This window comes from Choloepus didactylus, chromosome X (genome assembly GCF_015220235.1).
Source record: "Choloepus didactylus isolate mChoDid1 chromosome X, mChoDid1.pri, whole genome shotgun sequence".
NCBI lineage: Eukaryota > Metazoa > Chordata > Mammalia > Pilosa > Megalonychidae > Choloepus > Choloepus didactylus.
Genome location: NC_051334.1, coordinates 51,468,813 through 51,485,385, shown reverse-complemented (window position 1 = coordinate 51,485,385; position 16,573 = coordinate 51,468,813). Strand labels below are relative to the sequence as shown.

Sequence of the window (16,573 nt, the reverse complement as noted above, 5' to 3'; positions counted from 1 at the left end):
GGGTGAAATAAAAATAATCGCAGCCACCTCAAGCAACATTGTCTCTATTCCTCCCGGCACCGAATAGCACAGCTTGTAATCCTCCCCCTTCAACACATTAACTCAAACTTCAAAAAAAACCAGCGCCCCACAGAGGGCCCTGGATCCTCCGACATTTTTTGGGCACAACCAATATCCCATAATCGGCCCACCTTAAAACTAAAACTTAACGGCAAGCTATTTGAAGGAATCTTAGACACAGGGGCCGATTCCACAGTTATATCCTCAAACCACTGGCCAAAATCATGGCCCCTCACGGCCGCTGCCACCCACCTACAGGGAATAGGAGAAACCACAAATCCTCTACAAAGTTCACAAGCCCTAAAATGGGAGGATGAGGAAGGGAACGCTGGTACAGTTATACCATATATTATCCCCCATCTCCCCGTTAATCTCTGGGGTAGAGATATCCTAACTCAAATGAAAGTTTTTATGTGCAGCCCTAGTGATACAGTTACTGCTCAAATGCTCAAAATGAACTTTCTCCCTGGAAAAGGCCTAGGCAAGGCTAATCAAGGAATAAGACAGCCCATCTCTATAACACCTAATATAGCTAGAACAGGACTTGGGCTCTCCCAAAATTTAGCCTGACGGCCATTGACATCCCTGTACCCCATGCTGAGAAAATCTCTTGGAAATCCGTAGAACCAGTGTGGGTTGATCAATGGCCCCTAACTCAGGAAAAAACCCTAGCGGCTATAAAGTTAGTACAGGAACAGCTTAATGCCGGACACATTGAACCTACTCAGTCCCCTTGGAACACTCCTATTTTTGTTATAAGAAAAAAATCAGGTAAATGGAGACTGCTACAAGACTTGCACGCCGTAAACAAAGCCATGGTACCCATGGGGGCGCTGCAACCCGGTCTCCCTTGACCAGTTGCTATCCCTATCAACTTTTACAAAATAGTTATAGATTTAAAGGATTGTTTTTTCTCCATACCTCTTCACCCAGAAGACAGGCAATATTTCGCCTTTAGCGTCCCTCAAATCAATTTTCAGGGCCCTATGCCCCGGTTTCAATGGAAAGTCTTACCACAGGGCATGGCCAATAGTCCAACCTTGTGCCAAAAATTTGTCGCTGAGGCCATTAACCCTATCAGACAGCTATGGCCACAAATCTACATTCTTCATTACATGGATGATGTCCTATTAGCAGGTGAGGACGTAGATAAATTACATTTTTGCTTTCAAGACCTTCTTAAAAATTTAACAGCAAAAGGTCTTCAAATAGCCCCCGACAAGGTACAAACCTCAGACCCTTTTACCCTTTTTCTTATCTAGGGTTCGAACTTTGGCACCAACAAGTTTTAACACCCCGCATTCAATTGCGAACCTCCCATTTGCTAACGTTGAATGACTTCCAAAAACTCTTAGGAGACATTCAATGGCTTCGCCCCTACCTAAAACTACCCACTGAAACTCTTCTACCACTCTTTAATATTTTGAAAGGAGACACAAGTCCCTCCTCTCCCCGAAGCATAACTCCAGAGGCAATGCAAGCGCTTACCATCATAAATCAAGCTATCCAAAATCAAACTTGCTTTCAAATAAACTACTACCAGCCTTTAATTTTTATAATTCTTAATACAATTCACACGCCTACAGGCGTATTCTGGCAATCCAATTTAAAACAACCAAACGGGCGAGGCCACCCACTACTCTGGGTTCATCTCCCAGCTACTCCAACAAAAGTGCTCTCGCCATACGTTGCTCTTATAGCTGCCCTCATAATTAAAGGCCGGCAAACTAGCCGCCAACTGTTTGGAAAAGATCCCGATTCCCTTATTGTCCCATACACCCAGGATCAAATCCACTGGCTTTTCCAAACCAGCGATGAATGGGCTATCGCATGCTCTTCATTCCTAGGCGATATTGATAATCATTACCCAAACGACCCATTAATCCAGTTCACTAAAATCCATCAATTCACTTTCCCAAAGGTCACTAAAGCAAAACCCATAGACTCTGCTACCTTAGTCTTTACTGATGGTTCAGCAAATGGGACCGCAGCATATGTCATCCAGGGTCAAGCATTTTCCGTGCGCTCTCCCTATACCTCAGCTCAACTTGTCGAGCTCTATGCAGTCCTGCAGGTTTTTTCCCATCTTCAAAACCAACCTTTTAATTTATACACTGATAGTGCATATATAGCTCAGTCCATACCGCTATTAGAAACAACTCCATTTATCAAACCGTCCACCAATGCAGTCCCCTTATTCTCAAAGCTACAAAAATTAATTCTCAAACGACAGCTCCCTTTCTTCATAGGACACCTCCGTGCCCATCAGAACCTGCCAGGCCCTCTAGCGGAAGGCAATGCGCTAGCAGACGCTGCCACTCAGTTAATATGCCCCAATCTCTGCGATTCTCTAACCTTAGCTTCCCAAGCCCATGCTCAACACCACCTAAATGCAAACACTCTCCGCCTAAAATTCAATATTACAAGAGAACAAGCAAGGGAAATTGTTAAAACCTGCAAAAATTGTGTAACCCAATTGCCAGTCCCTCACTTGGGAGTCAATCCAAAAGGACTCATCCCAAATGAAATCTGGCAAATGGATGTCACCCACTTTGCCAGTTTTGGGCAACTCAAATATATTCATGTTTGTGTTGATACATACAGTGGATTCATACTAGCTAGTTTACAATCAGGGGAAGCTTCAAAACATGTTATCTCTCACCTGCTACATTGCTTCACCGTTTTAGGGCAGCCTAAAATCATTAAAACAGATAATGGACCTGGGTATACTGGAAAAAACTTTCAAGCATTTTGCCAGCAATTGCAACTCAAGCACATTACAGGAATACCTTATAATCCCCAAGGCCAAGGAATAGTAGAACGAGCACATCGCACCCTAAAAAATGCCCTGTGCCGTCTAGCTGACAGCACTCTCAATCTCACAAAACAACGCCCTCGAGATCTTTTACATCATGCTCTTTTTGTTCTTAATTTCCTAACTCTGGATGATGAAGGACACTCTGCAGCTGATAGACACTGGCATCCCAAAACACAAACGCAGCAAGCCACCGTTATGTGGCGCGACCCCTCAACATCAAAATGGAATGGACCTGACCCCGTTATCATCTGGGGATGAGGTTCTGCTTGCATATATGACCAAGAAAAAGAGGGTCCTTGCTGGCTTCCAGAAAGACTAATTAGACATGTTAATCCTCCACTGTCAAAACAAGCCCCAAAATCCCCCCTTCCCTTTAACAATAACCTTTCCAGGGAACAAACCCCTCCCTGAGAAAAAATTTCTCTCCTTTTTTCTCTTCCAGCACGTCGCCAACTTTGCTGTAGCCTGCCCAGAACACGCCCAACCTACGTGCAGCCGGCAACCAAAAAAGGCCCAACTTACAGGTGTTGCTGGCCTAAGCACCGGAGCCGCCTCTATTATCCTCCACAACCAAGGCTTCTCCAGCCTGAGAGCTGCTATAGATGAAGATTTGGCCCGCATTGAAACCTCCATCACCCATCTTGAAAAATCCCTTACATCTTTATCGGAGGTTGTTCTCCAAAACAGGAGAGGCTTAGATCTGCTTCTCCTTAAACAAGGAGGGCTTTGTGCTGCATTAGGCGAGGAATGTTGCTTTTACACTAATTATTCTGGAATAGTTAGAGATTCCATGACCAAGCTTAGAGAAGGAATTGCAAACCGCAAGCGTGAACGGGAGGCCCAAGAAGGTCCCTCCTGGGGGTTCAATGGAATCCTCCCTTACCTCCTCCCTATATTAGGCCCCTTGATAACCCTAATCCTAATAATATCTTTTGCTCCTTGGGCCATAAGAAGAATAATACAGCTAGTAAAGGACCAAATTGATTCTGCCCTAGGCAAACCTATTCAAGTGCATTATCACCGGCTCCACCTCGCTGACCAAGGCGTAAATCCAGACTGCTTGAATGCTACCAACCCTGACGGGTAAGAATCCCCCTCCTACGGGAGCAGCATATAACTCAAAAGTATGCTTCTAGCTTATGCTATGATTGGTACCGCTGGGTGCGAGGCAAAGCACTGCAAAGGAGGGCCAAAACAATCAAAGGCCGTTTTGAGCTCCTTGAGAAGTATGCCTCATTAGCATAGGGGTTTGCTCTGCAAAACATCCCCTCCCCAGAAAAACAGAGCCACAAACAACTTGGGGAATGAGGCCTCTATTTCCCCCAGCAGGTTAATGCCAAAGGAATGCTCAATCAGCATTCTTCCTCCATCCTTTTGAAAAACAAAGGGAGGAGATGTTGGGGACAATTAAGGTAGCATATATAATATTCACCTTCAGCGATACCGGTAACATGCAACATGGCTGCCAGGGCTGATGCAAGAACAGCTTAAGCTATAATTAGCCTTCTTCAAGGAAGTAACAGTAGTTCCCGCCTAAGCAGTAGCTAGTTCGCGCCTAAACAGTGGCCACCCATTGGCCATCCACCCTAGCAACAGCAATCACCAATCCCAGACCGCTACCTGTCCTTATTAGCCACCCCCTCTCCCTCCAGGGCATATATACCCTGCCTCTTCAATAAAATTTTGCAGCTTGATCAGAAACCTGTCTTGCTGTCATTCCTCGTGTCTCTTGTCCCATACCATTCCTCCCTTACAGGTATCAGAGCCTCCGTTGATCGTCCCGCGGGCCGGGACACAAGGAATGAGCTATTGATACATGCAACAACTTAGATGAATCTCCAAGGCATTATGCTGAGTAAAAGAAGTCAGTCTCAGAAGATTAGATACTATATGATTCCATGTATGTGCCATTATCAGAAAGAAAAAAACTATAGGAACAGAGAATAATTAGTGGCTGCCAGAGGTTGGGGTGGGGGAGGGTCTGACAGCAAAGGGACAGTAGGATAATTGAATTCTTTTTGAGCACTGGAATTGTTCTATAGAGGCAGTTACAAGAATCTATGCATATGTTAAAATTCACAGGACTGTACAATAGGAAAAATGAATTTTACTGCATATGAATTAAAAATTATAAAAATGATAAACTGTCATTAGTAGTAATACCTTCTATTTCTTGATCTAAGGGAAGAACATCATCTCTCATGGAGAAATCCATAGCTGTCCCTGGAATGTCCATCAAGTCTTCATCACTGGTGCTGCTCTGGAAGCTACTAAAACTTCCCTGCCGAAAGCCTCTGTTATCCATGGCTCCTATGCAGAAAGAAAAATATGAGGCTTATTACAATGACCTGTAACCCCTTATCACTTATTCTTATGCCTTCCTTCATGATCTTACTTTAACAATATAGACTTACAAACTACTTAATATATTCAGTTACCCTCTAGATATAATGTACCTCTAGCCTTACCATGTAGTAAATAACAGTTTTTGGAAACCATACAAATAAGCACAAAACCAGCTTTGGGCATGTGTACAAAAATCATAGGAATTCCCAAGTAATCAATTAAACCATAAACTAGATGCCAGTATTGAAAAATGTGCTGGCCATTGGTAATGGAGAAACATTATCTTGCACCTCTGACTCTCCCAGAAATCTAACACAATGTAGATGCACAGAAGTATGGGATGAGTGACACAAGGATAAAAGATGCATATTGTGTCATTCAATGTTATTCTCTGCTCAGTAATGTGAAATTAAAGATGAAAAAGTTTTCTACATCCTAAGTGTAAGTCTTCAGATTATAATTTTTACTCAAAAAAAAAAAAAAATCTTAGTATACTGACTGAAAAAAAAAAAAAACACCACCAGCATTATTTACCTTATCTAGTCCTGTGCACTCCCCTGGCCCATTTTTTTTGTGTGTATGAAATCTTGATCAAGAATCAGGGTTAGCAAAGTTTTATTGGATTAGGCAAATAAAACTCCTTTTGAGGTATTCCAACCCTTAGGAACTTCTTGCTCTAGGTTGTCAGAAGTATGTTTGATGAATGTAGTAGAAACCAAACAGGATAAATTAAATGACAGACCTGAAAATTTGGAATCATGGCAGATAAATTAAATATTTTAAACATAAAGGAGAAAGAACCATAATTTACCAGGTACTTATCATTTTGCAAGCACTAGGCTATGTGCTTAAAGTGAATTTTTTCATTTAATTTTTACTACATTCCTATACTGCGGCATGATCACTCCCAGTGCAAATGAGGAAATTGAAGCTCAAAAAGGTCTAGTAACTTGCCCAAGACCACACAGTTAGTGTTTAAAAAATGTTAGGTTTCAAATCATGTGCTCATTTTTGCAATACTTCATTTGTGATAAAGAGACCAACCTGAATGAAATGTAAAGATTGGGAGGCAAAGATGTGGCACTTATCAACATTAATGTGATGGATGAAACCAAGAGAACAGATACTCTTCCAAGGGAAATCTTTCTTTCTTTTAGGGATAAGGATGAATATATATACAAGAAATGCATTTTCAATATCCTTCTTTAGTGTGCACAAACAGCTTGAAGTCTGTGCAGATGTGAACTAAATAGCAAGTTACACTGGAACATTATCATGTTTACATGACAACATGTTCAAGTAGGAAAGGGTACAAATTTACCCCAAGGTACTAATAATGCACAAAATTATTAACCATAAAACATTTTTCTAAACTTCAAAACTCTAACCTTGCCATGTGGATCAAATGTTGTCCTAGGATACTAAGAATCCTTAATTTGCGGCTTCAGCTGAGCTCCTTCACTACTCACCAAATCCTTCATCCTTGCTAGGCTTCTTCCCTTTCTTTACCTTGCTTCCACTACTCCCCTTCTGAGAATACCCCCTCAACAATGTACTTGCACAAAATTCCCTGTCTCAGCTTCTGCTTCTAGGGAATCTAATCTAAAACAGGATGGTTAGCAGTTTTTTTTTTTCCTATTACTAGCAACATACAGGAAATCTTGAACCTTTCTGTCTTCCCTCTTGTCTTCTAGGAGGAAGTGCCTCTATCTTTATTTATGGGGAAAAAAAAAATAGCTGCTCCACTTTACTCTGGATCTTAGCTCCCACCTGACTGAAATAGCAGATCCTTACCAGCTGTAAACTTTATTTTATCCTTTAAGCAAACCTACTAGCTCCAGCTCCCATCTCTTTCTCAAGCTCCAGTCCTGAATTCTCAACTACTCCACCTGCCACTTTTCCCCCTGCCACTTCTGTTGGTATTTCAAACTCAACAAGAGGAAAATGAAAAGCAATGGAAATAACATTAGCCTCAACACATATAATAAAATCCAAACAAGATATGCTTCCTGCCCCCATACCACCACCACCTTCCGCCCCTGCCCCATCAATTTACCCTTTTTTAATAGCAGGTGGCATCAGGGTCAATATTTACAATTAATATTTGTCTAACTCTGGGATTTGCAATATTCAATGAACCTATACCTATGAAAAGTGCTAAAGCTCAAGCATAGGCACTTTAAGTTTCTAGAAATCTTAGTTGAAAACAAGCACCATCTTAGCTGATGAGAAGAACTGAGGCTAATAGGATAGCACAACTCAAGAAGTTTTCTTTCAGTTTAAATTTGTTAAGTGCTCATGAGTTCCTTACAGTGACTAATACTGAAAGCAGACAAGAAAATTTGTAAAGTAATGCAGAATCCTTCCCTCTCTCCCCACTGGTTCCTTATTTCATTCAGGAAATGATTTAAAACACACGGTTCCAGCAACTCAACATTAGCCACACAAATCATAGGAAGAAAAAGTGTGGGGAGTCCAAAAATAGTTTATGTTTGGCTTTGGAATGAGTCCTGTAGTACACAGATGGGTGTACCTATTGTTCTGGGAATTCATTAAAACAAAATAATGACGCTACAAGATGAAGATCCAACAAAGGGGAAGCTGGAAAATGTTTCAGTTTTCCCATAGGGACCTTAAGCTCTCCTTCCTGTAACCTACTGACACAGAACAATCCAGCTAAATTGGGCCGCCTCCTTTCAAACATTTCCTGAAGCAGCTATCTGGTTCACTGGGTTATAAAGTGCTTCCTTAATAAACGCATAAAAAGAAAGGGTCAACCAAAGAGAATTAGAAGTAAGTAAATCAAGCAAAAAATGCTATAAATAGGAGTTCAATAAAGGAAAAAGTACACTCCATAAAACTGAAAGTGGCATTTGTTCATGGATAACCCGTTCTGATACAGTCTTTGTTTTACTTTGCAGATGTAAAAACGTTCAAGGGAAAATATTACAGCATCAGAAGAAAATAATGAGGAGACAATTTAAAGCTTCATAAAGTTGAGATTTGAACCCACATTCAGTTGAACACCAAGCCCAGCGCTCTTTCCATAAGAACTTGGGCCTTCCCTATGACATGTCAGTCGGGAGAATGGCACATCTGGAATAAATCAAGCCACTAGATGGCCACAAGCCTGAGGTCAGCTAGAATATGGAGCAGGCCAGGAACAAAGTAATGGGGGATTTGATTTTTTTTCCCAACTAGAAGATTGTATATAGGATCTCTTATGCAATGGAGGGCTAGGAAGGAGGATAATCAGGAAAAAATGTTGTTTGGTTGATACTTGTGATGCATAGCTGACACATGCCCTTTGCCACTTCTTTGCTTACAATCATAGGCTGGTTTCCCACTATCTATTGGGAAGTCAAACTTCTTTGCATGGCATTCAGGGTTTCAAATCTGGACCCCATGCACCCAGACAGACTTACCTCCTGCCAAATAGGCCATGTACTTTAACACCTCCATGCCTTTGCTCAGTGCACTTGCTCTGGAATGCCCACCCCACCCCCATCCTCTTTTCAGCCCAGTGAAATCCCATTTACTCCATCTAGGCCCAGTTCACATAGGCTCCTTCCCTCAACACCCCCTTTGTTCAGACATCCATGTTGATTAAGTACTCTCTTCCACTTAAGTCTTCTTACCATGTCTTTCCCATTGTTGCTGTTCCAGCAACTCCAACGTTGTCTCAGAGTAGGTGTTCAGTAAATGTTTACTGAGAAGAATTCCAGTTGAGGAGGAAGGGTTAACATCCAATCAACATATTTACGTAGCCAACACTCAATAAATCTATACCTTCCACAATGGAGGGAGGGGAAGGATTGGATATACAAAAAGAGTTTGCTACTCAGCCACTACTCTCAAGGAATTTATGATCTAGATGGGGAAAAAGCCTTCACATGATGCAATTACACAAGTATTAATTGTTAAAATAAAGGTAAAACTGGCTAAGTGTTAAACTGTTAGACTAAAGGTCCAACTCGCATTTAGAAAATGGAAGGGTGACTGTAAGCTAGAGAACGTTTCATGGAGGAGAGAGGGTATTCCAGACCCAGGAAACAGAATGCACAAAGCCCAGGAGATGAGAATGAGTCTGGAATTTGTGTCTGACTAGAGGATTGGGTACATGTCTGAGAGTGAATAGATAAAGACAGATCATGAAGGACTTGGAAAGTCAATGGCATCACTGTGGTTTCTGAGGAGCAACATGATAAAAATGCTATTTTAGGGGGTAAGTGTGGCAGCAGTAGGCAGGAAGAGAGAGAGAGGAGGGAATGGGCTGGAGAGGCAGTTTGCTTCTTCTATTTTCAGTGTAGGTGATTTGGGTTGGAGGACAGAGAGGAGAAAGGGAAAGAGAAGTGTCTATTACCAACAGTTGTCTAATACCAAGGGAAGAGCCACACTGGAATCGTGTTTTACTAATAACATTGACACGTTTGTTTGAATAAATTAATATTCCAGTCTCAACTGGCCCATTTGGCAAAAACAAATATATAATCCAGTGGGTGGGCAGACCCCTACAATGAAAATATAAAGCATATCATGCATTTCAATGCTAACAAGCACAGAGAAGCAATAAACTTTTCTATTTATTTTTGCTCCACAGACATACCTGTTGACTTGCACATGGCATTCTGTGTAAGGAATATATAACAGACACTGCAGAAGCAGAAAAGGGGGATGCAAGAGAAAGAAAGGAGTAAGAGAAGCTGTGCCAGTTTGAATGTATTATGTCCCCCAGAGAAAGCCATATTCTTTGATGCAATCTTGTGGGGCAGACATATTAGTGGGGATTAAGCTGGAACGTTTGGATTAGGTTGTTTGCATGGAAATGCGCCCCACTCAACTATAGCTGATAACTCCGATGAGATAATTTCCATGGAGGCGTGGCCCCACCCATTCAGGGTGGGTCTTGATCAGTGGAGCCCTATAAATGAGCTGACGGGCAGAGGGAACTCAGTGCAGTTGTGAGTGACATTTTGAAGAGGAGCTACAGCCAAGAGGGACACTTTGAAGAAAGCACAGGAGCTGCAGATGAGAGACAGTTTGAAGACGGCAGTTGAAAGTAGACTCTTGCTCCAGAGAAGCTGAGAGAGGACAAATATCCCAAGTGCAACTAAGAGTGACATTTTTGAGGAACTGCAGCCTAGAGAGGAACGTCCTGGGAGAAAGCCATTTTGAAACCAGAACTTTGGAGCAGACACCAGCCACATGCCTTCCCAGCTAACAGAGGTTTTCCAGACACCATTGGCCAACCTCCAGTGAAGGTACCCAATTGCTGATGTGTTACCTTGGACACTTTATGGCCTTAAGACTGTAACTGTGTAACCAAATAAACCCCCTTTATAAAAGCCAATCCATTTCTGGTGTTTTGCATTCTGGCAGCATTAGCAAACTAGAACAGAGGCATTATACAATTTAACAAGACAGGAGTATTGTCATATCATTAAAAATAAAACATTAAGAGGATCCTAAGCATAAGAATGAAGGTAATAAGAACTGATAGACACATAAAATCACCTTTTGTCTCCCTACTAAACTTTGAGCTACTTGAGAACAGGATTACTTAAATCTGTATTCTCAAATACCTGACACAAAGAAGAGGGCTCAGTAAATGATTTATATTCCATTTCTAGTTTTACTTTGTTTTGAGAAAAAGAAATGAAATGCAATTATTGGATGTTAATCTCTGAGATGCCACAGAAGGTGCTTATTTCAGAGGTATGGGCTAATCTTTAACCCAAGGCAACTTCCCTACCTGACAGCAACTGTCAGAATTGCAGGTAAAAAGTCCAAGGAGGAAATAATAGTGCTGCTTCTCACAATATGGTCTTTATCGGGGAGTCATCCTCAGAGACGAGTAGGGGTTATGAGAAAAGATGAAGACTCTGAGCAGGCAGTACTGGAACAGCAGTTGTCAAATTTTTTGTATCAGGAACCCTACACAGTCTTAAAAAATATTGGGGACCCCAAAGAGCATTTTTCCTATATGGGTTATAGCTATAGATATTTACTGTATTAGAAATTAAAACTGAGAATTGTTTTAAATAAATATTTATTAATTTATTTAAACATAATACTAATCAACCCACTATATATTAACATTTTTTGAAAAGAACTAATTATATTTCCCCCCAAAAAATAGTAAGAAGAGAGGCATTGTTTTACATTTTTGCAAATCACTTTAATGTCTGGCTTAAGAGAGGACAGCTAGATTCTGTCCATTAGTAATAAGAGCAATGGTATCATCGCACCTCATGTAGCCTCTGGAAAACTTCAGGGTATACTCATGAGAAAATGAGAGCGAAAAAGGCAAATACTGTCTTAATATTAATACGAAAATAGTTCTGACCTTGCAGACCACCTGAAAGGTCAGGTAATTCTAGACCACACTTTGAGATCCGCTGGACTAGATAAAAAACACAGCAGAGAGAAACTATACTTTGGCAACACTCACTGTCAGTGAGAAAGAAGAAAAGGACAAATTAGTCAGAAGAGACTGTGCTGACAGCTGTGAAAGTGAACAAATGACAAACTGTAACATTTTCTATAGAGTTTTTTCCCAAAGGAATTATAGCCATAATATATAGAGAGACTGCACTATCATTAAAATTGGATCCCAATAGATAAACAGGCAAAAGATATTAGCAGATAATTTACAAAAGTAAAGAAAAACACTGGCTTCAAACATTGAAAGAGATAAAAATAAAAATAATAATATGCTATCTTCCCTTAGCAAATTAGCTTTTCCTTGGTTTTACTGTAGAGATTCTTCAGAGATTCTGTTAATACAGGCTTTCAAGCAAGTGATAAATATGATGGCTAGAGAAGAGCACTGAAGGATCAAGGATAAGAGCCTACCAGACCTGACAAAGACAATATTAAGAAATTTATAGTTCACTTTCACTTTGGACATAGATGTACAAACCTTATAACAACTTTAACAAATTGAATACAGCATCACACTGAAAGATTTATCTACTATAAAAAGGAGGATTTATTCCAGGAATTCAAGATTGGTATCACAGGGGAAAATATCAACCTAATTTATCAACTTAACAGATAAAATGTAAAAATCCATAATTATCTCAACAGATGTCAAGAACTGATTTTTTAAAATTTACATTTACTCTGGATTAAAAATTTTTAAATATTCTATTTAGAGGATTTATTTCTTGACATGATATGAGATATTTACATTAAAATCAAGACACAAAATATTCCTCTTCATCAGGAGGACAGTGATGCCTCCTGTGGTCAATAATATTACACATGATAAAACAAAAACTTTAAGAGGAAAAAAGTGAGGAATGTATATAGGAAAGGAAGAAATACAATATCCCAAAGTTTGGATTGCATGAATGCATACCTATACACCTGGAAGAATAGCAACTAAAAATAACAGAAGATAATAAATTCAGAAACTATAAGGTAAGTCCACAAAAAAAAAAACCCTGCATTCCTATGTTCTACCATAGAACTAGAAAATACAATGATAAAAGAATGTATTTATGATAGAGACCTCAGCCATAACTTAATAAATCAAGGTTTTCACTCAAAACACAATATTACTGAATACTGGAAGAGGAGAAAAAAGAGGAGAAAAAAAGGAAGACATAAATTAATAGAAATATAGCTTGCTCTCAGTTGGCAAGTATAAATGTAGCAAGAAATAGACCCTATTTTGAATTGTATTACATCTTGGTTAAAGTCCCCACAGGATCCTTTATATAAATTGACAGATTGATAATGAAATTAATTTAAGAAAAATAAATAGGCAAAGATATCAGTGTATGTATTTTCTTAAATGTAAATATGGCAAACTTATCCTGTCAGATTTCAATCTTTTTCAATGAAATAATCATCAAAGCCTTATGGAGGGAACATGGCAATGCAAACAGCTACTGAAAACTTCTCTCCAGAGATTCAACAAAAAAAAAGGACAATTCTGAATTATATGAAACTGTGCAGGAGGATATAGACTGGAGAAGGACCCTGCAAATGTCAAATTGAAGAAAGAGAAGAAATATCAGGTAGGAATCTTCCAACCCAGACCAGCCAGTCCTCTCCCCTCCCTCTCACTCAGTCTCCATATGGGAAAGTCACAGAATCAGCAGACAGGGCCACTCCCACCACAGAAATAGACTATAAAATCTCTCATGCAAGTGAGACATCCCCTACCATTTGAAGACCCAGGGGACACGGGAGGCCATTTCAAGGCCCAGGTCAATGAGAGACGAAGAGTCTGAGAAAACGTGGACAGAGACTGCGTTTCCAGTCCTGGGTATGAAAGCCTGTGCCAGTTTGGATATATTATGCCCCTCCCCCCCCGAAAATGCCATGTTCTTTAATGCAATCTTGTGGGGGCAGATGTATTAGTGTTGATTAGGTTGGAATCCTTTTGATTGAGTGTTTCCATGGAGATGTGACTCAATCAACTGTGGGGGAGGACTCTGATTAAATTACTTCCATGGAAGCGTGGCCCCGCCCATTCAGCATGGGTCTTGATTAGTTTACTGGAGTCCTTTAAAAGAGCCACACAGGCCTGGATGCTTGCTGACATCTGCTGATGTTTAGAGATGCTTGGAAATGCAGACAGAAGAACATTTAGTTAAGAGATAAAGCCTGGCGTTTGCCCCAGAATATGCTAAGACAAGACACCCAGGTGCTTAGAGAGAAATGTCCTGGGAGAAAGAACCAAGAAAGCACAGAAACTGAGAGAGGGGCTGAAACACAACCCGGGATTAGCAGATGCCAGCCATGTGCCTTCCCAGCTAACAGAGGTTTTCTGGACACCAATGGCCGTTTCTTCAGTGAAGGCACACTCTTGTTGATGCCTTAGTTTGGACACTATTATGGCCTTAGGACTGTAAAGTTGTAACCAGAAAAAAACCCTTTATAAAAGCTAATCCATTTCTGGTATTTTGCATAATGGTAGCATTAGCAAACTGTAACAAAGCCCTTTCCCCACCCTTGAGGGAAGCAGCAGCCAGCAGCTGTTTCCTTGCCTTATGGATGGCTGGAGTACTGGGTCACCTGAGGGAGTCATTTACCATAGGTGGAGCCCCACATCGAGCCAGATTTTGGCCGGCAAAGTAAGGGCATAGGAATCCCACAGTTTCAGTTCACCTGTGTAGGTGCAGCCTATGCTCAGAGGCAAAGCAACTTATGAGGACAATTAAGTTACCTAATAGCACCATCTGCTGGACAGTCTGGAAGATGCAAGAGAATTGAAAAACTGTTTAAAAGATGCTCCAGACCCTTTCTTAGGACCAAAGAAGCTGATCTACATGTCCTATATGAAAACCTGGCCCTGTTTTGGCTGATAAATGTGGAAGACCCAACTGTTAAAGCAGGGCTTTAAAACAAACCCAGGTCCTGTTGGCTGGTGGAAAACAGAGCACCTATGGAAGCCAGCAGATTTGTATTAAAACACACAGTGAAGTTGCTGGGGTGCCCAGTGCCTACCTCCTATCCCTGTGTCAGGCCATGGTGGGTCCTGATTTCTGGGGGAAGACTGGGGGGCAGAGCCAATCTGACAACTGGCCAGTGAGAGAAACAAAGAAAAGACGGAGATCAAAGACAACCAACAAGAAAACCTAGGGCAAAAGAGAGAAAACAACCTCCAGAATAAACTAATCAAGAAAATCAGATGCCTAGACAGCAAAAAATCATGAGCCACACTAGGAAACATGAAAATATGGCGCAGTCGAAGGAACAAACTAACACCTCACCTGAGATTCAGGAGTTGAAACAACTAATTAAAGATGTTTAAACAAATCTTCTAAATCAAATCAATGAGTTGAAAGAAAATTTGACAAAAGAGATGAAGGATATAAAGAAACACTGGATGACCAAAAGGAAGAATTTGTAAACTTGAAAAAACAAATGGCAGAACTTATGGGAATGAAAGACACAACAGAAGAGACAAAAAACACAATGGAGACATACAACAGCAGACTTGGAGAGGCAGAGGAAAGGATCAGTGAACTAGAGGTCAGGACATCTGAAATCCTATACACAAAAGAACAGATAGGGAAAAGAGTGGAAAAATATGAGCAGGGTCTCAGGAAACTAAATGACAACATGAAGCACACGATTATATGTGTTATCAGTGTCCCAGAAGGAGAAGATAAAGGAAAAGGGGCAGAAAGAATAATAGAGGAAATAATTAATGTAAATTTCCCAACTCTTATGAAAGACATAAAATTACAGATCCAAGAAACACAGTGTACCCCAAACAAATTGATCCAAACAGACCTATTCCAAGGCTTACTAATCAGATTTTCAAATGTCAAAGACAAAGAGAGAATTCTGAAAGCAGCAAGAGAAAAGCAATCTATCACATACAAGGGAAGCTCAATAAGACTAAGTGTGGATTTCTCAGCAGAAGCCATGGAAGCTAGAAGGCAGTGGTATGATATATTCAAGATATTGAAAAGAAAAACTGCCAACCAAGAATCCTATATCTAGCAAAACCGTCCTTCAAAAATGAGGGAGAGTTTAAAATATTTACAGATAAACAGACACTGAGAAAGTTCGTGAACAGACCTCCTCTAGAAGGAATAATAAAGGGAGTGCTACAGACAGGAAAAGACAGGAGAGAGAGGTTTGTAGAAGAATGTAGAAATGAAGATATCAGGAGATAGAAAGAGGGAGAGATTGGGCATTTGATGCTGAAGGAATATAGAATGTTCAAGAGGATGGACTGTATAGATCCAGTATTGGATAGCACAATAGTGTGTGATGGTAGCACAAAATTGTAAGTACACTGAAAAAAGATGACTGTGAGTACAGTTGATAGAGGAAAGTTAGGGGTATGTATGACACCATAAGGAAAGATAGAAGATAAAGACTGAGACTGTATAACTTAGTGAAACCTAGAGTGGTCAATGATTGTGATTAAATGTACAAATACAAGAATGTTTTTACATGAGGGAGAACAAATGAATGTCAACTTTGCAAGGTGTTGAAAATGGGATGATATTGGGGAAAAAATACAATCAATACAAACTAGAGTCTATAGTTAACAGTAACATTGTAACATGTTTCCATTAATTGTAATAAAGGCAATATCCCAAAGCTAAATGTCTGTAAGAGGGGGATATAAGGGAGGGGATTGGATTTTTGGTGTTGGTATTGTTGTCTGACCTTTTTATTGTATTTTTTTTCATTTTGTTTTAGTTGTCCTTTTTTTTCCTCCTTTTTTCTCCTCTTCCCCTTTCTTTGCAGAAGAAATGGAAATGTCCCCATATAGACTGTGGTGGTGGTGCATTAACTATGTGATTATACCAGGAACACTGCTTTAAAACTTCAACTTCTGTGTGAGACCAAAAGAAGAGATGTTCATTTTGT

General features: G+C 40.3%; 1 protein-coding gene across 5 annotated transcripts in view; it reads right to left on the bottom strand.

Moving 5' to 3' along the window:
• Nucleotides 1–16,573, bottom strand: part of CLCN5 (chloride voltage-gated channel 5) — a 187,379-nt gene that overhangs the window by 52,578 nt on the left and 118,228 nt on the right. For all 5 annotated transcript variants that reach the window (XM_037820997.1, XM_037820996.1, XM_037820999.1 and 2 more), the window contains one exon: nt 5,042–5,188. In XM_037820997.1, coding sequence (XP_037676925.1) covers nt 5,042–5,188 — 147 coding nt within the window. The remainder of the gene's footprint in view (nt 1–5,041; nt 5,189–16,573) is intronic.